This window comes from Ammospiza nelsoni, chromosome 10 (assembly GCF_027579445.1).
Source record: "Ammospiza nelsoni isolate bAmmNel1 chromosome 10, bAmmNel1.pri, whole genome shotgun sequence".
Taxonomy (NCBI): Eukaryota; Metazoa; Chordata; class Aves; order Passeriformes; family Passerellidae; genus Ammospiza; species Ammospiza nelsoni.
In genome coordinates, this window is record NC_080642.1 from 21,357,150 (window position 1) to 21,382,169 (window position 25,020).

The 25,020-nt window shown below is 46.6% G+C and overlaps 2 protein-coding genes across 7 annotated transcripts; both read right to left on the bottom strand.

The window, feature by feature from the left end:
- Positions 1-1,266: 1,266 nt before the first annotated feature.
- On the bottom strand, positions 1,267-19,601 carry UBE2G2 (ubiquitin conjugating enzyme E2 G2). Of its 4 annotated transcripts, none has more exons than XM_059479105.1 (6): positions 19,521-19,601; positions 13,993-14,028; positions 13,862-13,907; positions 8,483-8,601; positions 4,898-5,038; positions 1,267-3,184 (listed from the first exon to the last, which is right to left on the bottom strand). In XM_059479105.1, exons 1-6 carry the CDS (start codon positions 19,561-19,563, stop codon positions 3,072-3,074), a joined length of 498 nt encoding a protein of 165 aa, XP_059335088.1. In that variant the 5' UTR covers positions 19,564-19,601; the 3' UTR covers positions 1,267-3,071. The 4 variants fall into 4 exon arrangements, with proteins under 4 accessions (XP_059335088.1, XP_059335090.1, XP_059335091.1 ...); XM_059479107.1 differs by lacking the exon at positions 19,521-19,601 and adding an exon at positions 15,965-16,075; XM_059479108.1 differs by lacking the exon at positions 19,521-19,601 and adding an exon at positions 14,702-14,720.
- A 959-nt stretch (positions 19,602-20,560) lies between these two features.
- Positions 20,561-23,309, bottom strand: LOC132077652 (small ubiquitin-related modifier 3-like). Of its 3 annotated transcripts, XM_059479476.1 has the most exons (5): positions 23,289-23,309; positions 22,850-22,988; positions 22,415-22,472; positions 21,506-21,629; positions 20,561-21,202 (listed from the first exon to the last, which is right to left on the bottom strand). In XM_059479476.1, the coding sequence occupies exons 1-5, from the start codon at positions 23,307-23,309 to the stop codon at positions 21,140-21,142; spliced, it is 405 nt and encodes a 134-aa protein (XP_059335459.1). In that variant the 3' UTR covers positions 20,561-21,139. The 3 variants fall into 3 exon arrangements, with proteins under 3 accessions (XP_059335459.1, XP_059335460.1, XP_059335461.1); XM_059479477.1 differs by lacking the exon at positions 22,415-22,472 and having other exon boundaries at positions 21,506-21,577; positions 22,860-22,988; XM_059479478.1 differs by lacking the exons at positions 21,506-21,629; positions 22,415-22,472 and having other exon boundaries at positions 22,860-22,988.
- Between the last annotated feature and the right edge of the window lie 1,711 nt (positions 23,310-25,020).

Consider the following 25,020-nt stretch of genomic DNA (forward strand, 5'->3'; position numbering starts at 1 on the left):
AAAAAAATCTTTAATACTTTACCTACATGCATAACACCTGTAGAGCTCTGACACTCCCCAAGGAACATGTTTTATAATAAGTGTTTCAGGCTGAAAAAAGACAACTGCTCAGAAAAACATTGCTACTGACCACTACTGCACATCCTGCCAACATGAGTGCTCATTCAGGGACACAATTAAGTCTTTCAGGGATGTCTATCCCAGGAGCTACACACCAGCTTTGCAAGCTTTTACCTTCAGGTGTTCCCCAGCTGCAGGAGCTGAACCCTCCTGCTTCATGCAAGGATTCTGTTTGTGGCAGAATAATGAAGTTTTAGGGTATTTTGGCAAATATAAGCAGGGAATCTAACCTTTAAACCTTCCCTAGAATTCCAGAATGGTGTGGGTTGGAAGGGACCTTAAAGCTCATCTCATTCCATTCTCTGCCATAGGCAGGGACACCTTCCACTACCCCAGGTTGCTCCAAGCCCTGGCCTTGGACATTTCCAGCCTGTGCCAGGGCCTCACCTCCCTCACAGGGAGAAATTCCTTCCTAAAAGATCACAATGAACAATGAATTTCAATGCACACAAATGCTCACCCTCTGCCTTCAGCTGAGTAAACAGCCACCAGGCAGGACAGTTGTCAGCTCAACACCAAGTTTCAGTCCTCTGAGGTGAACTTCTGCCCACATTCTGCCACCTTTAAGACTGAGAGGTAGATATGGTCACTGGGTGGCTTCAAATGCCCATCAGCAAGCCCACTGCATGTCAGTCACCTAAAAAGAAAGGTTTTTTTACTTTTGAACAGAGATTTGAGGACTATGGGAGCTCTGAGTTGGAACTGGGCATCTGAGAAACCTGCTTGAGTGGAAATTATTCCTGTTTGTGGCAGGGGGTTGGAACCAGATGGTCTTTAGGGTCTGTTCCCATCCAAACCATTCAGTGATTCTATGATCTACATGTTCTCCTCAAATCCAAGTGCTGATACCAGCACATTCTGAATGAATTCACCTGTTGCATGTTCACAAGAACTTCCTAGGCCAGATACATGGATATAATGACAAACTACACATCTGCCCACTGTCAGATTTTTATAGTTTTCTTTGAATCACCCACTGCCAGCATTAGAGACAATACATTTGCCTGGAAAGCCCATGCTGTCATGTCAGCTCTTTCACTCCTAAAGTATGCCATGTTTTAGCTGGGTTAGAATGAACCCTTCCACCCCTTTGGAGCAGGTCTCTTGGCTGTGTGGTTACTCACATACAACACCCACTGCAATACATTTGTGTACAACTATAAAAGGAGAAAATAGAAGCACTTTATTTTCAGTATACAGACTAAATCCCACCATAAAATCAAGATAATGAGCAAGCACACATGAATAAAACACTCAGCACTTAAGCAAACCCCACTTTTGCCAGGTCTGGGTTTCTGCAGTGGATCCTGCAGCTTTCCAGGATTGTTCCCAAAGGTGGCTGCAGTACTCCCAGGAACAAGCCTCCCTCTACTACACAAAACACTCCCAGTTTGCATAGAGTGCTACATTTTCCTGTATGCCTTGAAATACTAGTTAGGTACAACACTATTTCATCATCTCTGCTCCCAAACTATGTCCAGTCCCACTTCCACCCTGACATCAAAGCCACAATTATTTCTACAAGGAGGTAAAATCAGCAGGTTGTAGCAATACAACTCTCCAGAGGTGCACAACAATGGCCAAGTGTGATCTGCAGCACAGACAGCAAGACAAAAATGCTGAACAGTTGTACCACACACATGCACACGATCACCTCTGCAAAGCTTTCTTCATGGTGTGACTCCTTCCACATCACACTTTTTCACATTTAAAAAATAAAAACCAGCCCTTGTCAAATTTAGCCCATTTAAAGCTGCCAACAAAATTGGGTTCCATGTGCTATCAATGGGCATGTTATTGCTTGTAGTAAATTGGAGAAATTTGGACCTACACATGAGATTGGTTTGCAAAGCAGAAAGGTCAGCAGAGGCCCCTCAGCAGTTTTAGGAACTGACCAGCTGGAATTTCCTGCACACTGGCTACAACACTGCAATGTCCAAAGCACACCTAGTACCATCCTCCAGCAAACAGCCCATCCTCTCTGGCTCCTATTTAACACACAGAGCACTCAGTGATTTTTGTAACTCCATCATGCTCACCTTGGCTCATTCACCTGAAAATGGGTGACAGGTGTGATGGCAGAGCAGTGCCAAATCCTCTAAGCACTCACATGTCACCAGAGTGAGCTGGTATTCTTGCAGAGCTCTGAACATGCCCAGCAGAACAAAAACACCCTCACTGGATTTTCCAGCTGCCAATGACCCACCTCAGCCAGGTGACCTTGCACAATGCAGCCTTCACACCTTGTGCCTCTGAGTGTGGAGTTTACAGCCGAGTGTCCTCAAGGATTAATAAAGCAGCTCTTGGGATTGCTGCCAAGCCAACAGTGACTCAAAGGCTCAGTACAAGCTCATAGAGGTACATGGGAACACCAGGCCATTCCAGACCCCAGCCAGCCCTCACAGCTCACTGCCTAAAGCTCCTTTCTTTGCTAACACACCTTGACTACAGCTCTGCTTTACAGCCTCTCCTGCTAACTACACTCTTCAAATCAGCTCTGACTGCAACTGCTGCCCTTAACCTACCAAGTACAGAATGGATAGAGTAATTCCTGTCTACTGCTGCTCCTGAGATGCAATGCTACCTACAAAAACACAACTAATTCTGCCAGCAGATGATCCAAACTGTTCTCCAACAGCAGATGGGTGAGGGAGGGCTGCAGATTGCCAAATCTCCAGGCTTTCCACACCACAAAGGAAGGTAGCAACAAGCAGCCTTTGAAACAGCATTGTCTCTGTATTTTTCTCTACCATTGAATCCCTTTTCCACACAATTTAGTGAGTGAACTAGAGGCTTCTCTGGAGCAGTGGAAGAAAAGAAATGGTAAATAAATAACGAATTATAAGAACTAGGCCAATAGTTTTACAAAGTTTTCCTTTTTGGTACCAGCACTGAGCACTGCTCATTTCCAGGTGGAGAGAAATACAAAACACTTCAGTCTCTCTGTGAGCTTAAAGTCCAAGTGACTTCTGCACAATCTGCTTGGCAATTTTGTTAAACTGTTCTCTGTCTTCCCGCCACATCTTGGAGGCGTCTACGTTGGCTCCACTTTCATCATTTGGCTCTGAAACAAGAAAGACAAAGGCAGGTGGGCAATGGAGCCTCTTGCTTCTTCAGGAATGTCACTTCCCCAAGGGTTTCCAACACTTCTCCGCCTTGAGGCTGCAGAAACACCACTGCAACAAATCCAGTGACAGCTCCTGCACTCCCAGAAGGCTCTGATTTAACTGACCACAAGAGAAAGGATATCACAGCAAGTTTGAGTTTAGGCAAGAAACAAGTGGCACAAGATGTGGCACCCCCAGTACAGTCAAGGGCTTTTAAAACCACGTGTTTCTCCCTGCACAACGTTTTTTTTTCTTGTTCTCCAGCTTCCCAGACACAAAACCTCTCCAAGCAGGCCACCCAAACAGGCTGTCCCTTGTTGGGATGGTTTGTTCTATTAAAAAACAACAAAATAACCTGAGGAAACCCATGGAATATGCTTTCACTTCTGCAACATCTTTCATCAGATGATTTCAGAATGCTTTATAGTGCTGAAGTCCCAGGGGCTCCCTGTTTTTTATGGGGGTAAGGTGAAACCCAGGACTTACAAGGTCTGTGGGCAGCAGGACACTGTCCTGGGGTTCCAGAAGGCACTACCACACTCTGCTCACCTCTCTTGTCACACCAGTCACACCAACCCCCACCCCAGCCCAGTTCATGGCAGTATCTGGGATCCATCCTTCTCCACATGGTCCTGATGGTGCACCTTAAAAGCCAGCAGGTGAGCAGGTCCCCAGCCTGGAGAACCTGGGCTTACACCACCTGCACAGCCAGGGCTCACAGGTTTCCAGTGCCCTGAAAGAAGCTGGCCACTGGTGTTTTAGCCTAATTTCTCCAAAAGCCATGGGAAAAACAGGATGCAGAGGCAGAGGAGACCAGGTGGCTCCCACACTTCCCAGTCCAGGTGAGGCTGCACCACAAACCAAACCATGGGAATCCCATGGGTACTGTTTGTCTGCTCAGCTTCCCGACTGCAGGTTACTATTCCAAAGCTAAAACAGCCCCTTGCACGAATCTGTTGCTTGCTCTTTGGTCAACTTTGCAGCTTCTAAACCCATTTATCCTTCACAACCAGTTCTAAGGGACATGGCTCTGCCCTCTTCAGGCAGTTCAGTGGCTCTATCCACTGTCTGGAAAATGATCCATTTTCCAGAGAGCTGTACATGACACAGCTGATCCACAGCCCTTGTTAGATTTAGGAAAAAACATCTGAAAGGCTCCACAAAAAGGTTTTCACCCCAGGTCTTTTCTCAAGAAGCCTTCCTCTGAACCAGAGATGGCAGAGAGGGGAACAACAAAGACAAACAGAGTGTGCTGGCTTCTGAACCAGAGGCCATGGGCTCCAGTTTACTGTACTGGTTAGGTCTGATAGCCCTTCAGCTGCCAAAGCCAAATCCAACACAGGCTGTAACCTACAGCTTTAAACATAAAGAACAGCACAGAAAACACAGAGAGGGCTTTGTCCAGCTGAGCCTTTGGGACCACCTGATCCATCTCTACTGTCCCAGGTGCTACCAACCTGGAAGGAAAGCCTTGCAGTAACCCCCATTACTAATTCAGTTGCATTTTTTCCAACCCTTCTCAGAACACTGGTTCACCAATAAATAAATAAATCCCAAAGCTTTAAGAACTGTGGCTGCTGCTCAGCAGCTTTCCACATGCTTTGCTCAGTGAACAAAGCAAAAAGCAAGATGCTACATTGAGGAAGGGCTGCCAGGACAGCAGTGCTCACCTGCCAGCATGCTGACAACAGACAGGAGGATCTTCTCCACACTCTGCACGGGGCTCCACCGCTCCGCGCTGCTCTCGTAGCCCATGGGATCATCCCCAGGAGCGTGGAGGATGGAGATGCACACCCTCCCATCTGGGTAAACTGCACAAAAAGCACACAGGATTGCTTGTTATTTAGTGGAAATGATCAGCATCTCCATCTCTTGGGCACAGATCAGCCTTAAGACTTAGCTCTTCTATGATTAAAACTAAATCCAGGTTTAAATTTCCTCTATAAGCAAGCGGACACAAAATACGAAAAACAAAACCCCAGGACAAATCTTCTTTAAGCAACTCCTTCCCCAAGTGCCTGTTGGGAACACTTGTGTCATTTAATAACCAGAAAGGCTCCATGGAAGAAATGAATGATGCAGCCTGGTGGAATAAGGCAAGAATTTATGCACAGACACAGCTCCAAGCAGGTAAGCAGTGCCACTTAAATGGAAATGAATGCACTGAATGCACATTGGAGTCCTCCACTGGACTGTGACCATGAAAAGCATTACACAAAGGAGGGAAAAGTGTTATATATATTATAAACATGAGAAAAAAATAAAGTGTTATGTTAAATATATTATGAACAGTAGGACTGATCTTTTTTTGAATATTACTGAGGTGCACTCAGAAGAATTCCCACTACTTTATTTTTTTTTTTTGCTTAAAGCCCAGCTGCATTAAAGCACCTGGAAAGAAGGAAACCTATGAATTAAGGATCCAGGTGCTTCCCCTCCCACCTTTAGCATAAGCAACAGTAAAAGTTGTCTTCACAGAGACTGGACTCCACTGACTTGGTAATGAAACCAAACAAAGGTTGAAGAGGCACCTCAAAAGAAAACTGCTCTACCAACATGGCTTAATTCTCCTGCATGGCAGGCTCCTGAGGAATGACAATTTTAATGCAATAATTTCAGGGCTTCTATTCCTCAGGTGGCCAAGCTGGTGCCATTGCCAGGAAAGCAAGACAAAACAAAAAGTGGGAATGACTGCTGGAAGCAGCTGTGCTCATTTCCAGCTCCTTCCATTCACCCAGCTATGCCCAAGCACGTAAACACTGTGGAGCACTTTTATTCCCAGTCCTTCCTGCAGCCCCAGGCTGGGGACTGGAGCTGCTCTAACCATAGCTGGAAGAGGTGAAATCAGTGCTGAATCAGCACTTCCTGCAAGCCAGGAACCCACTGGCAGAAGGGATTCATTCCTGTTCCTGTGCAGTGCCTCATTTAAAACAGCTGGAGCACAGCAGCACAGGCAGGACATCAAAGGCTGGTTGCAGGAAGATGTATGGATCCTCTCTGCTCTGCTCAGGTGAGACACACCCCTGTCCAGCTGTGGGGCCCCAACCTGAGGACGTGGAGCTGTTGGAATGAGTCCAAAGGAGGCCACAGAGAGATGCCCCTGAAACAGGCTGGGAGTGCTCAGCCTGGGAAAGAGAAAGCTCCAGGAGACTTCAGAACCCCCTCCAGTGCATAAAGGGGTTACAGGAGAGCTGGAGAGGGACTGGGGACCAAACATGGAATGACAGGACACAGGGAATGGCTTCCCACAGCCAGAGGGCAGGGATGGATGGCATATTGGGAAGGAATTGTTGAATTGTTCCTTGAGAGGGTGGTGAGCCCTGGCACAGGTGCCCAGAGCAGCTGTGGCTGCTCCTGGATTTCTGGAAGTGCCCAAGGCCAGGCTGGACAGGGCTTGGAGCAGCCTGGGACAGTGGAAGGTGTCCCTGCCCATGGCAAGGGGTAGAACAGGATGGGTTTTAATTTCCCTTCCAATAATCCTTCCCAAAGCACCTATTACCTGTGATGTCCCCACACTGATGCTCAGTGCCAGTGCAAGCAATACCATTCATCACTTTTTAGTTACTTTTGCCAGGGTATCCAAGGTCATTTTAATATAACAGAAAACAGTTCCATGGTATCCCAATTCCCCCTTCACACAAGATAAATTGCAAAGATGAGGGGACACAGCAGATTTTAAAACATTTTCCTTGTGATTTCTCACAGGGGGAGAAAAAAGTAGAAAAAGCACAGCCCAGCCACCCCTTTCTGGGTAGAAGCAGCCCACCACAACCCCAGTGAGAAGAAACATTCAAGTGTCTACTTCAGGTGATCTCAGCCTCAGACTGAGAAGACTCAGAGACACAGGGCTTAAAAGAGCTGAGCTGACCATCCAGTGTGTTCCAACTATCCCATGGAAGAAACACCCATGTGTAAAGCCACTCTTTAACACAGGAGTCAGGCAATTTGTGCCTCTCCACACCCCACTCCCCCTGGCAGTGCTGCACACAACACAGCTGCAAGCAGTGAATCTCAAGCCAAGGCCACAGCTGGAGCTGCAGGGACAAGGGTTTGCTCAGGGAGACCAGTCCTGGCAAGAAGTTTGGGCAAATTAGTCCAGCTGGAGCAAGGTGCTGACATGGCCACACTGCTTCCAATGCCAAAGTGCTCCAGATGTGGTGCCACAATGCCTTGGGCATGTCCACACAGTTCTGTGCTGGGACATGCTGGTGTGTCCTCTACAGGAGAATAAAGATGTGGATTAAATGGGCAAGAACCTTCACAGGTGTTGCTTCCAGGAAGGAATAACAGAGAAACTTCAAGAAATTGCAAAGTTCCTTGTATATAGGGTGAAAGAAATTGATTCCCAGCTGAGATTGTGACCTGTGTTTTCCAAGTGCAAGAATGTCAGCTGAAGAGGCAGCACTAGGCAGGAGCACAGCATTTGCCTTTTCCTTAAGGAACTTCAAGGGTTTTTAACAAAAACTTAAAAGTTTTTTCATGTCCAGGGCTCAAACTTGTGAGCCATATTTCTTGTCACTGCAATTACTCCCACTGAAGAGTCTTCAGATAATATTGTCACCATCACAGACTCACTAAGGCTGGAAAAGGTCTCTAACTCAATCAGCATCACAGAGCAAAGGCCAGCAAATTCTAATATTAAACACCTGTAAATGTGTTGTCTGCTTGGACAGAGCACTGTATTTCAGAGAGATCCGCTCAAAAATGTTTAACCTGTGATTTCATGGGGCAGAAGCCATGCTGCCTAATAAAGCTGCACCCATGAACAACTTTTCAGTCATTAAAATAACACAAAAGTACCTAAATACAAGCCATAGAGCAAGACTGAGTTCATGGTATGTTGGGACAATGCTTTCAGGCACATGGTAGCATTCTTGGGGTGTCCTGCATACAGTCAGGAGTTGAACACCACGATCTTGATGGGTCCCTCAGGATATTCTATGATTCTTTGTCTAGAAAGAGCCTGCATTAATTCACTAAGTCTCACATCCTGTACAGAAGATTTAGAGGTATGGAATTTGCTGGAATCTTTTTAGGATGAGCAAAAATTTTATGAGGAATAATGGGATAAAGATAAAAGGACCTTAAGACAGAGCAAAACTGTTGGGCAGCTGAATGCTCGTGCTGCCTGCTCCAGGTTGGGGAGGGAGAGAACCACCCTTGGGAAGAATGCCAGATCTGCTGCTGCAAAAGTTTCTTTTTAAGCTGCACAAGCAACTCCAACCCCGCTGTGCATCCTGCTGCATGAGACTCACTGTTGGGATGGAACATCTCACAGGTGAACCTCATCTTGGGAGGGCTCAGCGGGTAATCCAGTGGGAAGCTCAGGATAGCAGGGAAAACCCCATACTCAAAACAGGTGTCTTCAGGACCCCTGGAAACAGAGAAAATGTTATTCACCAAAGTTTTAAACAGCTCTTTCATCCAAATTCTTGTCTAATGAGATGTTTGAGGCATGGGTTACATCGTCTTCTCCAGGAAACAAAGAGTTAAGGCGCTCTTACCCCACACCTCATAAACTTAAATCCAAATATGAGGCTTGGGAGGCAGGGGGGAAATCAAAGCTTGCACGCTAAATTACTAGGAAGGTCACAACACTGTTTAATTAGCAGGGTGTGTCTGGATATAATTGGAGTATCTGGCTCCAAGGCATGTTCCAGGATTTGAGTGTCTGCACGTCAAGTGAAAGCAGAGGCAGGTGTGGGACTCCTGTGCCTTTGAAGATACTGTTATGCTCTGCAAGACAGAGATGTCAAATGCTGGAGCTCAAAATTAATTTATAAATGCCACAGAGATCCCAACTGCCAGTATCTAGCACAACCACACAAACACTTATCACTGTCTGATGCAGAAAGCACAGCAAAGCTTGGGAAAAATAAAAACACAGCTCAGAGACCATAATTGTCAGAAGACATGCAGGACAACAATGTGTCTTTGCAGACTTCAGCTATTGAATTTGCCCTCCCTCCAGTGCAGGTGGAGAACAAATGGCTTCATCAGGGCTCTTGTAGGAACATTTCCTTATTGTGTTCAGAATCTAGTTCAAAGTGCAGCCGAGTTGACAACATAAAGACAACTATTTTACCCTGCCTACATAAAACACTTGTGGAAAGTGAGCAAAAACCAAGCTGTTTGTGAGCAAAAAACAAGTAATAAATCATTAGCCATGATGTATTCAAACTTGATGAACCATCTGGAAGTTGTAACACAAACATGATTTCCCTTGATTGGAAAGATGACGAAAAAAGCTTCAGCACTAAAAATTGTTGCCAAGGAAACCTCATGTATTTAGTAAAAAGCCATTCAAACAAAGGTTCCAGTGTCTGGGAAATAAGGGTTAGGAATATATTCATGCTTCCTCCTCCCGGTCCACATTCTCCATGCCAGAAAGAACATTAAAGTTGGTGAGCAGCAAATCCTAAAGCACTGGAAGACCATCTCAAACTTGGGGATTCAAAAGACTTGGCTGGCAGATAAACACAAGAATTTGGCTTAAATCACAAAACCTATGTGATTTAAACATGAATATTGACACAGGCAGGAAAGGTAAGAGAAATGCACCAACATTCTGCAAGAATGAAAGCTAAACTGTCTCAACCACTTTGTTCCCTTTCTGGCCTTTTCCCTAAATTTAGTCAGGATTCAATTCACATCTGAGAGTAAACTGAATGCATTTTTTCCTGACCATTTTAATTCCAGCTGCATTTTAAAGGCTTATTGTTGAACTTCTGAGAGTATGTACATACAGGCATTGAAAAGCTGGTGGGTGTCTATGTTCTGTTTTGAGAGCAAACCCACAGCCTTAAGGGCTCTTCTGTCAAATACACTCAACCCAACATACTCCATTTTAGGCCCTGTATTATGTGAGCAAAATGCTTTTGTTTCAGCCACTCAGCGCTGCCAGGATCAACTTCAAAGAAATTATTAAAGTTAATCCAAGACAGCATTTGCAGCTACAAAACACTCAGCATTTGAACTTGACAGCATCACTTTGAGCTCACAAAGGACATTGGCAGGGCCAGGGAGGTAAGGGCATGGCAGCTGCTGCAATCACCCCCTGCTCTGCAGTGATTCCAAAGCTGACAAGAAGACAAAACATGAAAATGAGAAGCTCTGCCCTCCAGGAGCTGGCTGTAACTCATGCAAGGGGCAGAGAAGAGTGGTGGGGATCTTCCAAATAGGAGAGAGAAGTACCTTGAGGAGAACAGCTTATGGAAATTTGGAGAAAAGGCTCCTCAGGGGGGACCTTCTACAACTCCCTGACAGGAGGGTGCAGCCAGGTGGGGGTCAGGCTCTGTCCCAGAACAAGAGACAAATCAAGACGAAACAGCCTCAAGTTGCAACAGTGGAGATTTAGTTTTGATATTGGGAAAAATTTCCTCCCTGAAAGGGTTTTTCAGGCTGCCCAGGGCAGTGGTGGAGTCACCATCCCTGAAAGCAATCAAAAACCATGTGAATGTGGCACTTGGGGACATGGTTTAGTGGTGGATTTGTCAGTGCTTGGGGAATGGTTGGATTTGATGCCTTAACAATTCTGTGATTCTAATTCTATAATCACAGCTTCACATACATTTGCAAACAGCTTATTTGTGAAAAGATGCTGGAAAAACACCAAACCCCACAATCATCAGATGCTCAAAAGGGGAATGGAAACAAAAGTCATAAGCCTAATTATAGATCTAATTACCTTTCTAAACAGCTTTGTGATAAGTTGACTTCAATTTACGCTGTTTAGTTTTCAAGCAATCTTTAGGCTAATAAAGTTCTTAACCATTGCATACTTTTGTGTCTTTTGGGGATAAACTTTAATAGCAACACACACTTGTACATGCCAACCAGAGAGGGCAAAACTTGGCCTTGAAATGTTAAATCCATGAACACAACACAGCCTGGAGGACCTCACGCAGCGCCAGGGAATTGAGCAACACAAGGCAAACTCTCCTGAAATGATGTTGCAAAGACCTGGCTTTCAACAATGCTCCCCACCTCTGGTCTTCAGAAAGGTTTTCACATGGGTATTTTCAGTTCTGTGCCCATCACACTCATTTTGGGAGTGTAAGATTTGCTCTCTCCTTTATTTATTATGGTCTCAACATTTATGTATTTCACATTCCTCCATCATTGCTGCTGCAGACAAGAACACTGGAGATACAAATAATTATTATTTCCATTATTTAAAAATGCTTTGTTTTATCTCCAAGTTAAGCTCTTACATCAATCTATGTAACATTACCCAGCCTACCTTTGAATTGACAAATGAGAGATGTCTTTTTTTTCTTAGGTCTCTTTTTTTAAAGTTATGTGCCATTATATAAAGCTCTAGCTTTATATAAATTTGGTGAAGGAAAGAAAGTATTCTGCTCTTTTCACAATTATGTTTCTTACCATTTGCACTTCATCTGTGGAAAAATTTGCAGGCAGCTTTACTCCCATCTTTACTTCTCATCTGCACACCTCATTCCCTGAATCTCACACAGCACATCTGAGATTACACAACACTGGAGGAGACCACCACAGACAAATACAAACAAGTCATGTAACTTACTTTCCAAAGGCATGGCAAACACTGCTACTAACAAGATTTGTAAAGAGATGAAAGCAACCCAATGTGTTTGGGGTAAACCTGTTTCTATTGTATCACACCTTCAAAACTGAGCAGATCTTAAAATATAACTTTATTATGACACACACACAATGCAGAAACCAAAATTAAAGCGCCTCCGCCTCTCATTTTACGCTGACAAAGACCTGAAGCTCAACACTCAGCACTTTAAAGGGCTTTCAAGTCTGCAGAGCAGCTCCTCTGCTCTTTAAGGATGTGACAGGAAACATCAGAAAAGGTGTTTTCTAGGCAATTCAGAAGTACCTCTGAGAGTCTCTCAGGAAACCTCTACCCAGGCACAGCACTTTGCTAGGAGGAAGCACCAATAAGCAGGAATTTCCTTCCATGTTCCAAGAAGTGCATCAAACCCTCTGGGATTTCCACACTGCCAGCAATCACAGCTGCCTGACCTGAAATCTGGCCCATTACAAAGCAGATGTGCTGACTATGCCTCTCACAGAAAGCCCAAGACCCTGCAGCCAAAAATCTCTGATGTCAGGCAACAGAACAACCAATTTCCATGCCAAGTGTTTCTTTTCAGGGAACGGAGCTACCAGGAAGCACAACCTGTTATCCCAGGAGAAATCACTGCACATAAGCAGAGGCATTTGCCAACTCTTGCCATCAATGAGCAAAACAAGCAGTGGTCATCCAAACCTCCACTCAGCAAGGTCTAAAATAACTCAGAGCCATGCAGCAGCATCACCCACACAGCCACTTTGTGTGGAACAGGGAACTCAGCTTTTGGATTGGTTGCACCCCTGAGCCCAAGAGACAGAAATCATGGTTTTCATCCCTAGATAACAGATTCCAAGCAAACCCAGCTAGGAAAACTCTGCCACCCACACCAGCTGAGAATCTCCCCAGTCAGCACTGGTGGTTGCAGGGAAAACCTGCCCAGATCAGAACAGGCACAGAGAAAGCAGGGTCACAGCCACTGCCAGTCCTCTGGGACAACCCAGGCCTGGCAGAAGGAAAGGAAATCCCCAATTCTTACCAAAGGAATCCTGAAATACAGAGCCAGGATCCACCCCAACAACAGACCACCAGCTTCAAGGTGGACTCAGTGGTCTGGAACTTCTTCATCTTTTAATTGTGCAGTATTTCCATAAACTGTCAGATGTGAGTGACAAACATCTTTTTACCTCTCCTCTAGCATTTTAGAAGTTTATTTTGTAAAAATCACGAGTTTTTCTATGTACTCAAAGTTCCCAAAGAAGGTACAACATGAGTAGGAGTACAAGAAAGAGAGAAGACAACCTGTAAGATGCTGGGCAAAAAGATTTTGTCTTTTTCATGGCAAATTTTGCTACCAACAACCACACCCACCAGCTGGGGAGTGGAAGAGAGAGAACACAGCTTTGTAAAGGAGTTTTCATCAGCCCCAAAACACAGCAGGTCAGGATCAGAGCTATTCAACAACAGAAGAGTGAATCTTTTTCTACACAAAACCACTGCATCCAACCCCTGACAACACCAACTGATTCATGAACTGTAAAGAACTTCAAAAGAATTTTTACTTAAATTTCAATACTTTTTCTGATCAGAACATTTCAATATTCCAAGAAAAAATAAATAGTAAATAAACTAATTTTAGACATTGATTTTTTTCTCCTGTGACTAATAATTTGTGTATTTTGCTCCACTCAAAGCTTGTCCTGCACTTGCAGATAGGCAATAGGCAGATAGGTTCCAACAGGTATGTGTGATCTACAAGAAACTGTTTGTTTCCTACAGTGTTTGTAAATGTAAATAATATCCAAGGGAGCCCAAATGAGGATTCTTGACAAATTTGTGAGCTTGTTATTATGACACCTGTACAAGAAGCTATGATAACAAGTTGTACACATCACCAATGTTGCCTCTGTCACTGTTTAAAGTCCAAATTAAGTCCCTGTTTGGATCAGAGGAGTTTCCACCCCAAGGCAGGCCAATGCTGATGTCATACAGAACTGACAGTACTTTTTAAAATTCCTGCTCTCCTAGAAGCTCATCACAGCTGATTTCAGACACCAAACAGAATTTAACTCACATGATCAGGGCCTCCCATTCAAAGAAGTTCTCTTCATTCATGGGACCTGTGAAAAGAACAGAACAATGCTCAGGGCTACCTGAACACAAGGTCACAGCTCCAGAGGGCACAAACCCTGCTCAGCTCCTCACCTGCCACAATCCCTTCTGGTGGGTTCAGGGTCAGCTCTGCAAAAACACAAACACAAGGAAGATTGAGGGGATTTGTGAGCCCAAGCATTTCAGGGGGTGTGTTTGAGTGGCCATGGCTTAGCACAGGGGCCCCACCACCATTGCTTAATGCAGCACAGTGTTCTAGACAAAATTATTTGGCACTTTGGGGTTTTCCAGGCTCCTAGAACTAGCCTTGGAATCACAGAATTGTTTAGGTTGGAAAAGACCTCTGGGATCATTGAGTCATCTGTCTTCACAGAGGCAATAAATTAAACCTGAGAAGGAAGACAAAAACATTTCACAAAGCCTGGGAAACACTTTTTTCTTGCACCTCCGTGGTATCTGCTGCAAACCATAACAGCCTGAAGTTTGTATTCCTGTAACCTCTCCAGGTTTGATGCACCTCAGTGCAAAACCCAGAACAACACAAAACCAGGAGAAGCAGACATAGGAGAATTCAATCCAAGCTCCTGCATGGCCTGGAAAATGTGAGTTAAAAAAAAGCAGCATCAATAAAACAGCCATGGCTGCACAGCAAGTTTGGATCCATCAATCCTCACTTTCTGTAGGAAACTGATACAATTTAAAATTCATGAAACAATCTTTAGCAGCACCTCAAGCTGTTGAAGGCCAGTACAGCACATGCTGATAAAATAACAACCACATTTTCTCTATCTAGTGGACTGACCATCAGTTTCTAGGTTCTGATGTTCTGCAGGGAGGCAGCAGCAGCTGAGGCACAGCTCAGCCACAAACAGGCAACCAATTCCTGGGGGCTCAGCACCAACACCAGGGCTCTGAGTGAGCCATGGGGCAGAAGGGGACACTCCCAGCTGCTTATCCAGCACAGTGTTTCCTCATCAATGGCCTCTGGAGCACCTCAGTAACACACAGAGCACAGCCAGAGACACTTGACCTAATTTCTGTCCAGGCTGTAGGTGAAAGAACAGATTTCTGTCTTATAACTGCTCCTTTAGTGCAGCATTCAAAGATGCTGAGATGCATTGCCAGGAGAGATCTTCAGTTTGCTCTGAGTGCCCTTAACCTTGGCACAGCCCTCTCTGAAGTTCCAAACCCAGCAGCAGACTGAAACTCAGCCCTGCTGTTTTCCACACGTCCTGGCATTCCATGGCAGGTTTTTCCAGCTTCACAGTGGGTCTCCAGTAGCTTTTCTTGTTGATGTTTTTAGACAGAAAGAGGGAGATGTCAAACACAGGAGCTCCTGGAATCATTTTGCTCCATCTTGTGGTTCTCTCTAGGAAGAAAATGCCTCTGATGTTTCCCTGGAAAAGCTGGTGGGCAGCCACATGGAATTGTGTCATACAGCACTCCAAGGAGAACAGGGGCAATGGGAATAAACAGCCAAAGGCCACAGAGCAAAGGATCTTCATGAGGACAATTCTCCACTTCCTTGCTCAGCTCCCCCCTCAGAGAAAGGTTTCCATCCTCAAGGATCAGGTAAAGCAGAATCTGGGAACTCGGGGGCACAGGAACTTTGATTTTCCATTGGAGCTTTGATTTTCTATCTTGTAGTTCTCCCCAAGAAGAAAATCCCTCTGCTGTTCCCCCGGAAAAGCTGGCAGCAGTCCCTGTGGTGGGCAGCCACCCAGACACATGGAATTGTGTTATACAGCACTCCTAGGAGAACAGGGGCAATGGGAATGAACAGCCAATGCCCAGAGAGGGTTTTCATGAGGACAGAGGTTCCATTCTCCATTTCTTTGCTCAGCTCCCCCCTTAGAGAAAGGTTTCCATCCTCAAGGATCAGGTAAAGCAGAATCTGGGCACTCTGGGGCACAGGAATGTTGATTTTGAGTGGCTGCATGTGATCACTGAGAAAGATCTCCATGGAATGGTGACTCCTACCCTGTGACTTTCCCCAGAGCTGTTCAAAAGGAAACTGAGAGCCCAGCTGAACATGAAGCACAGGAGCTGACACAGCATCACTCACCAGAGCCTCCAAAGCAGGGTCACTCCAATGGAATGCCAGGGAGGTGCCCAGTTATTTGTGAGTGAGCAGCAGAAAGCAGTGAAAGGCTGAAATCAGTGCTCTGATCACATGCAGAGTGACTCTGACAGAGCAGCTAGGCCAAACTCAGTGCAGAAATTTTCCACAATAGCCAATCTAAACCTCCCCAGGTGCAACTTTTTATTTGTTCCCTGGGAGCACAGCCAGATCTTGTGAGCTTAAAACGGAGCTGACACCAGACAAACGTGATGCCTCTATCAGGAATCCAGGGCAGGTTTGCTGCACACACAATCAGCCCTTTCCTTTTAATTTCTCTGCTCTTTGTGGAGTCGTTATCAGCCAATTCCACCGTGGAGATGGTTCTCAGGAGAGCTGAAAACACATCTTGTTAAAGAACTGAAGAGACTGAGATCATCCTTAAAAGAGAAGTTCAGCAGTGTGATTCCTAAAAACTGCAGCAAACCTGCAAGGGGATTAAAAGCCCAGGACTCAGGAAATATTATGGGTATGTGCTCAGTGCAGTATCTGACAGCATCTGGACTGAGAAAAAGTCAGTTTTCTTCTGATTCCACACAATCTCCCCAGGCACTAAGGATGGGAGGTACCCCCTAAAGCCCTGCCAGGTTCAGAAGGTTTATCATTTCTGTGACTTCCCAAATCTCACAATTAACATAAATCTTTTATTTTCAGCCTGACAGCACTTCCAGAGAAACCTGTTGGCATTACAATCCACTGCCCTGCTGCCTGTTTGTGCCAGGAAGGAAATCCAGTGCATCCAATCAGGCACTGCAGTTCTCAGGTCTCTAGAGATTTAATTCTTCCAGATTTAATTCTTCCATTTTATACTTGAAATTTCAGCCAGCACAAGACATCTTCAAGATCTGATACTGTTTCTTTACTTCAAGAAAGAGTAAACACAGAAAAATAAGGTTTCCATCTTTTAGCTCTCACAAATATAAGCTACTGAGAGACTTAGGTCAGGCCTTAATACTATTATACATCTAGAATTAACAACAGGCACATGTCTAATAAAAATGATGCCCTCTTTATATCTGATTTTTTTTCAGCTTTATCCAAACTAGTTCTGGCAGAGTAGACAGTAAATCTGAAAAAGAAAGAAATCAAACAAAGATCTAAATGAGGACAAGAAACCAAATCTGTGTCATCTGGATGCCCACAGCTTCCCTTCCTTCTTCAAAAGGAAAGAAAACCAGTGCAATTTCACAGCCTCTCCCAAAATGCAGTAATATATCTGGGCTCCAACAGGTAGAAACTCCTCACAATGTCAAGAATTTTTCACAGAAGGAAATGATAAATCTTTAAATTAAGACTTAGACAGAGTGTGGGCATGCAGAGAAAAAGATGAAAGACAAAAAATTGAAAAAATGGAAAGAATCAGAAGTCTGGTAAGGAAAATACACCCACCAGCAAGGCACTGAGTGCCAACACCACTGTTACTACTAGAAGTAACTAAAGGGAAGAGATAGAGGAGAAGAGAGACAGTAAAGAAAAAAGAAATGTCCACAACTTTGTAGATAGCACACACAAGATTTCACCCAGGGTGAGCAGGCAGGAGAGGGTCACTGAAAACCATTCCCATGCCCACATTCACCCAGGGCAACACACATTAGGAGGGAGAAACTTCACACTGAGCTGAACCTCAGGCTCCAGCCCTGTCCCAAGGCAGGACTTGCTCCTTCTCTGCAAAAAGAGGCAGCAGAACTGCCTACAGCCAGGAGCTATTTTTATTTTTCGTGATAACTTTAGCTGGAAATCTCTACAGAGCTAAGAGATTCTGCAGAGCTACAATTAACTGCCAGTCTTTAGAGAGACACAGGGAAAGGTTGTGAGTCCTAAGTGATTCTGGGGTTTGTGCTAAAGGAAAATAACAATGCACAGACACCAAAATGTCTGTTTTACTGCACTGCTGCAGCACAGGTTTCCAGAAAGCACTGTGCACTCAGCCAGTTACATTCATTTTTTACAATACTGTGTTTTATTGGGCATGGGAAAGTGCTTGTAAAGGCAGATCACAGACAAAACATTTATCTCTGTTCCTGCCTAGTGTTACCCTGGGAAACTAGGCAGAGAAGCTTCACTTCATGCCTGCCTGTGGCATTAAGTAAAAATCTTTCTGAGATAATTTAATATCATTTTTCCTAAATACTTTGTTCATACAAGACACTCCAGTAAGATCTCTGTGCTCCTCAACAACAAAGGATCATAAATGTTTCTTTGAGACTTAGGGCATTGATATGAGAGGACAGAAGCAGTGCCAAGATTTTCTGTGGTTGTTTTTCAGGTCACTGCCTCTGGATTACAACAGGAAAATGCAGATTTCTAGGGCACACATTGTCAGCATAATCTCCAGCTGGATGGGGAGCTCTAGGTGCCCAAACCCTGTGCGACAGCTCAGCTCAGAGAGCTGCAGAGCAGCCTGAGAACAGCACAGTGCTGGCAGAAAATGTGTGTCAGAAATACTTTCATAAAGGCTGGAGTATTCCTCTGAATGATGACAGAAACAAGTCCCCATGCCTGGACAGAGCACAGGAAGTGACCTTCCCTGGAGCAGAGCCTGTTCTTACAGCCCAGCTCCCACCAAACATTTCTCTTCTCCATTCTACTTCCTTGCTGTAAATAAAACCCAGAGCATTAAAGCCCAAAAGCACCTAGGTACACAAACAGGTATTTCTTGCCAACAAAAGGCACTTTTGGACATGTCTCACTTTTGGACATGTCTCAAACCCATCAGGGAGCAGATGAGCCATCCCAGAAGCTCTGAGATTCCCAAAGGTCTGGTCTCTGGTCCCTGTGGTGAGCATCGCTGCAGCCACATCCCACAGTGGTTTTTAAACAAACAAGTCTACTTTTTCACTACTAAATTCGAGTTTAAATCCTTTTACTAGCCATTCTGCCTCCATTAAGGACTTCATAGAATTCCAGAATCATTCAGGTTGGAAGGGACATTAAAGTTTATCTCATTTCACCCCTGCCATGGGCAGGGACACCTCCCACCAGCCCAGCTCGCCCCAAGCCCTGTCCCACCTGGCCCTGGACACTTCCAGGGACCCAGGGGCAGCCACAAGCAGAAGGATCTGCCCTGACAAACACCTCGAATTACCTCTCTTGTAATAACAGAGATTTCCATAGCTGTATTCTGTTCTATCTGGAAAATTTAACAAGGAAAAACACCAAAATAACTGGCCACATGCCCAGGGTTCCCAGCCTGCCCCTGGAACAGCGGAATCCCAGAGGTGTCACCGCACACCGAGCTGTCCCCTCGGTGTCCCGGCGGGACAGGGGGCAGGACTCCCTTCCCACAGCCCCCTCAGAGCGGGCAGTGCCCCGTGCCCGTCCGTGACCCCCAGCCCGCCCGGGAGCTCTGCACGGAGCCACAGAGGAGCCGGGGCACGGCGAGGCCCGCGGCCCGGCCTGCCCGGCGGCCGTCACGGCCCCGCCCGGCCCGCGGGTCCTCCCGGGCTTTGGGAGCGCTCCCCTTTGTGAGGGCAGCGCCAGGGCCCCGGGGAGCGCCACTCACGCTTGTACTCGGCCATGAGCCGCTTCAGCGCCGTCCCCGCCATGGCGCGGCCCCGCCGCCGCTTCCGGGTGCGCGGCCGGAGCGGCCGCGGGCGGGGCGGGGCGGAGGGCGGCGCTCTATCCGCCCGCTTCGCCTCTATGGTAGCGGCCGGTCCTCCCGCCGGTAGCAGGCGGAGCGGGAAAACCTCTGTATTCCCTGTGGGAAACGACGGGGAGGATGCAGGAGAATCCGCAAAATGCCCCATGGAGCGGGGGTATGCGGAGCGGATTGCCCGGAGCAGCGCCCACACGGGATTTCCTGCACAGAGAGCGGAGAGCCCGGCCCGAGTCCCTGAGGGGATCCGCGGGATATCCCAGCCCAGCTACCGCCACCCTGGAAAAGGGAATATGCTGAAATCTGCCTTTCCAGCCAGATTTCAGCAAGAAGAAGCATAGATAACGTGAATAAATGTTAAGAGAAAAGGCTGGGGGTGATTCCATGGAGCAACAGGACAGCCTGAGTTAAAATTCCTCAGGAACGGGCTTCCTGGAGCCCAAAACACCACACAAATAATTAAACCTCAGCAAGGCTGGAGGGACAGGACAGCAGCTTATTTGACGACACCTAAATGTCTCTCCTCACTGACTAGCTCTTCTGCACAGTTTGGTGACATTAAAAGGCATTTCCCCCTCTCATTTACCAAGTTTATATACCAAAAAGAGGTATTAAAAAGAAATCTGAGGCCACAGACTTCCAGTGCCCACAGAGAAAGACTCAAAGTTAAGGGAGCAGGGCAAAGGGACCGATGCTGCCCAGCCCTCAGCAAACACTGGAATTTCAGTGGTGGGGTTTTTATCACCTTGCACAACAAAAAAACATACCTACTCTATCACAAGCATTAAGTTTTTGGACCAGCTGCCTAGCTACCTCCAGCTCTGCAATAGTGCAGGACAAAAAAAAAAACATTTTTGCATTAAAAAAGTATATTTTGGCCTACTTTATCATAATATGAAAAACCACATGTAAACCTGATGTATTTAAACCCTATCCTAAGCACTGTATTGTGTTCTAGCCCCAGTCAAGGGCAGGATGCTGCCCAAGGGATTGAATGAATTTGTAACACTGAGCTAAAAACTTAAAACCTGTATCTGTGTTCCTTCTCTTGGGCACATCTTAAAAGGAAACTTTTACACTCACACTTGGCATGAAAATACATTGAACTATTTATATATTTTGAGTTAAAACAGAGGGACAAGACGAACCAGAGACGGGAACGAACACTCAGTGTCCCAACACATGCATGAATGCTTAGGCCACAAGTTTAAATAAAGAAAAAAAAGAGATAATACAAACAGTATTTTTTAAAAAGGCTAACAACAGAGAGACAACACATACTACTTAATCTGAATTTTAAATGGTGAAATTCAGACATAGCTCAATCCCTGCAGATACTATTTTGACTTGTGCACACAGAATGTCAAAGACAACAAGCAACTTTGGTAAATATCCTGAGAAGTTTCAAAGAACCCTGTGTGATTGGCATGTTCATCTGTTCCCTAATAAAACAGCAAATCCAAGGAGAGATGAGAGAGCGGGGTGTGATGAGGATCCTCAAACTGTTCTCCAAAAGATGCTGTGTCTTAGCAGCCTCCTCCTGTCTGCTGCTGGTACACTTCGATCGTGTCATCATGTTCCATCTCCAGCTGTGGGAGTAACACAGGAATTATTTTAACATCTTAAAAACATAGAAATGACAAGTAGTACAGAAAAGTTGAAAAACACATGCTGACAAAAGCACATGGCTCTCTGCTCCTAATCAGCATTTCAGGAATAACTTTAATTAACTAAGACATGAAACACTTTCCATCAGTCACTGCACAAATTTGTTGGAACATGCTAAACTCACAGCAACTATTTCAGGATCATTTTGATTTCAAGCCCCTTTGATCACCACTCAGACACCCGAATATCTGTGTAGCAATTTGCAGTAAGAGTGCTTTTCATACCTGTGCAGGTGTGTCTGCTTCTTTAATGGGCTTTCCATCAAACAGGAACATAATGTACCTCATTGACAAGCCCTGCAAGTTCAAAGTTATAGATGAGAAACCACACTTGATTTCTGAATGCAGACTAAGTGCTCATGGATTTACTGTCAGAACACATGGTAACAAAATTAACACCCAAAAGACAAGGGGGATGACACGAGATAGATTTAGATTAGGTATTGGGAAGAAATTCTTTCTCTGTGAGGGTGGGCAGGTCCTGGCACAGGTTGCCCAGAGAAGCTGTGGCTGCCCCTGGATCCCTGCAAGAATCCAAGGCCAGGTTGGACAGGGCTTGGAGCAACCTGGGATAGTGGAAGGTGTCCCTGCCCATGGATGGGCTTTAAGTTCCCTCCTAACCCCAAACCATTCAGTGATTCTCTGATTAAGATTTAACCACCAGGACACTGAGCACATTTGTCTTGCTGTCTACATTGAGGAAGGTCAAATGCTGGTAACTTTACATTGCCCTTAAAACCTGAGTTACCACACTACTAAATCATGTTCTGATAGTGTTTAATCACATGAGGAAGTCTTTATTCCCTGCATCAGGGATTGAGGACCTTGCTCTGCCCTCTAAAATCCATGTGATTCACACTTGTGTCACACACAGGAATGCTAAAACTCCTGTGCCTCTCCAAAACCCCAGATGTGTCAGGGTGCAGCAGGCACAGAGCAGGGCAGAGTGTAAAGTTTGAATAAGCAAAGAAAGGATCCTGCAAGTAACAAAGGACAAACAAAATCTGACTCTGTTTCCAAAGCCATTCACATGCCCACCCTTTGCTCTGTGTAAAATTGGGAGCTCCAGGCTCAGGAACTGAGCTGTGGGATTCATCCTTCAGTTCAGGATGGCCCTAAGGAATAGCCTGTGACACCTGTGGGACACAGGTCACAACTGTGCAATAGGCAGCAGGAGACACAGGAGGGGCGAAGAAAACAATGCATGAGGAAGCTGTGGCATAGAAGAATTTGTTTTGTGCCGTTTTCCAAACAGAAAATGCACTCAAAGTTGATGAAGTTTTTGGAGATGAGGGTTAGTGCATTGTCTCTGAGTCAGGATCAGAACTGGAGGAATTTTTGTAACTGTGTCACGGGACATTAGGGAGCATCTGAAGAGGAAGAGGCAGCTTCCATTCAGCATCCCCGCTCCTCATTCTCCCACACACCTGGACACCCTCAGCCTGCCCACAAGCGTGTTCCACGAAGCGGGCAGAGAAGCAGCGAGGGTTCCACCAACACGGGGACGCTTCCCCGGGGTGTCAGAGCCCTTTGGGTCCGTGGGACTCCCCACGGAGCCCCGGGCCGTGCCCTCGCCTACCTGTCGGCAGCAGTACGCCTGCATGAGCTTGCTCAGCGGAGTGTGCCGCTTGATTCTGAACTGCACCACGGAGCCGTCCTGCCCGGCAACTCTCAGGTCGATGTGCTCGTTCTCCGTTTTCACACCTTCCTGGACGGAAAACTGCAGGATGCGGCGGGCTCAGAGCCCCGCTCGGGCCGGACAGCCCCCGCCACATCCCGCGGCACCTCAGCCGCTCCTGCTGCCCCCGGCCGGGACACCTCGGCGGCCTCGCGCCGCGGGCGAGGCGGAGCCGCACCACAGTCCCGTCCCGCCCCGCCGGGACGAGGAGAGGCGGCCGCTCCTCGCTCCCTCCCTGCTGCCCGCTCCTCCCCTCCCACCGGCTCCTCCCGTCCCGCCTTCCAGCCGCTCCCGTTCCGCCGGCTCCTCCCGCGGCTCTCCCCGCCTCACCGGGGGCTTCTCCTCCGACATGGCGGGGGGCAGCGGGGAGATTGCGCTGGGGGCGTGGCCAACGGCCAAGGGGCGTGGCGGGACCGCGTGCAGGCGCGTCCCCGCTGGGCCGCAAGGGGGCGCTGTGCTCCGGAGCGGGGAGCGGCGTGAGGGGAGCGCCCGGGACGCCCCAAAACATCCTCGGGACACCTCGAAACAGCCCCGGGACACCCTCAAAACACCCCGAAACAGCCCCTAGACACCCCAAAACAGCCCCTGGACACCCCCGGGACCGCACCTTCTCGGTCGCACGGCAGCTCCTGCGTGAGGGGAAACAGGGGACGAGAAGCCTTCCATCAAAGCACCTAATGTCTCCAGTCTAGCCCAGACCAGTGCTGGCGTGTTCAGATCCCCTTTAAGGGGAGGAGAGGCAAGTGTGCCTCGATCCACAATTGAGGAAAGAATTAGATTCTAAACATACCCGAAAGCGAGATTAAAACACAAACGAGGTTAAATGTTGGGATCCAAAGCGATAGTTCAACCTTTATTTTTTTCATAAAGAAAAGTGGGGATAGCCAAGAATAATTAAGTGAAGCAGAGGGAAGGTGTTACCACCATGGGTCCAGCCCTGCCTCACAGAGTGCAATGGGTCTTTAGCTTCTGAATTCCATCTGACAGCTGCCAGTGGAGGCAGATGGACCAGCACTGTGGGAGGGCACGAGCAGACAGCAAAGACTCCCAGACTTTGTAGATTTAGCAGCTGCAGCTTCTGTGGCACTTCCTTATAGAGGGTTTTGAGAGTGGCAATGTCATGTCCACCTCAAAGCAACAGCACACCCGTGGGCAGATTCATGTTTGCTCCCTTGAAGCTGGTCGTTGGAATCCAGCCGAAGTTTGCCTGATGTATAAAAAAATTTATTGCTTGATTTTCTCATATATCAAAGATTTGCTGTTTGGTACCCTGATGTATCAACTACAAGCTCTCTTTGTGACTTCAAACAGGGTTCATTTTCCAAAATAAAGCAGGAACTAAACTTTTTGCTAAAAGCAGAGTAAAACTGTAATTTTCAAACTTGAATATTCGAAGAGGCAATGAAGAAAAGCATTCCTTACTTTTTACTCGGTCACTACACAGGGCAGGGTGAGAGCAGGGCAGGAGGTTGGTCCTGAGGGAGCTGCCCCTGCATGGAGGGGCAGAAATGGATCCGGGTTTCTTCAGAGGAAAGCCCCTAAATATGAGATCTATCCTGGCTGAATCCACTTCCCCCACAGGCAGTGCCCTTCAGCCGGTGGCCAAGGCTGCCTCCTCCAGCCCTAGGAGTGTTGTGGGGCCAGGAGAGAGGCAGAGGTTCTGCCCCAAACCTCCATCTCACCCTGGCCGTGAGGAAAGCAGATAGTGGTCCCTTCAGAATATGCTCAGAGTCTTAAAGGATTTTCCCTTTTCCATTCTCTTTCCCGGCTGTGCCCCCTCAGAGATGAGCAAAGGCGGCACAGAATCAAGCAGGAATGGCCCCTGTTGGGGTCTTAGGAGCTGGATTTTTTTGTTTTTCTCTTGAGGAATTTTCCCCAATATGTGTTGCCAGGATACAGTAATGACTGGATACTTAAGAGAGACGAAAGAAGTTGTCAGTTCAGGGGAAGGGTGCACCTGGCTAAGTTCTCTGTACCTGAGGTTTCCCGTGGAGGGCAGAGATACCTCGAGATTTGGACTGGGAAAACGGTGTTGGGACTGGCCTCTGTCTTGTGCTCTCAA

Bases quoted from the DNA above. Each gene is read 5' to 3' on its own strand.
- LOC132077652 (XM_059479476.1), bottom strand. From the start codon at position 23,309: ATGTCGGAGGAGAAGCCCCCG. The intron at 22,473-22,849 runs GCACGGCCCGGG...GCATTGTTTTCT, and splicing joins CTGCCGACAGGTAGGCGAGG to TCGCCCCTCCTGTGTCTCCT. The intron at 21,630-22,414 runs GTCACAGGCTAT...ATGAGCACTTAG, and splicing joins GTGACCTGTGTCCCACAGGT to TCTGCATTCAGAAATCAAGT.
- UBE2G2 (XM_059479105.1), bottom strand. From the start codon at position 19,563: ATGGCGGGGACGGCGCTGAAGCGGCTCATGGCCGAGTACAAGC. The intron at 13,908-13,992 runs GTGAGGAGCTGA...TTCTTTTCACAG, and splicing joins ACCAGAAGGGATTGTGGCAG to GTCCCATGAATGAAGAGAAC. The intron at 5,039-8,482 runs GTGAGTCTCATG...CTTTTTGTGCAG, and splicing joins TGAGATGTTCCATCCCAACA to TTTACCCAGATGGGAGGGTG.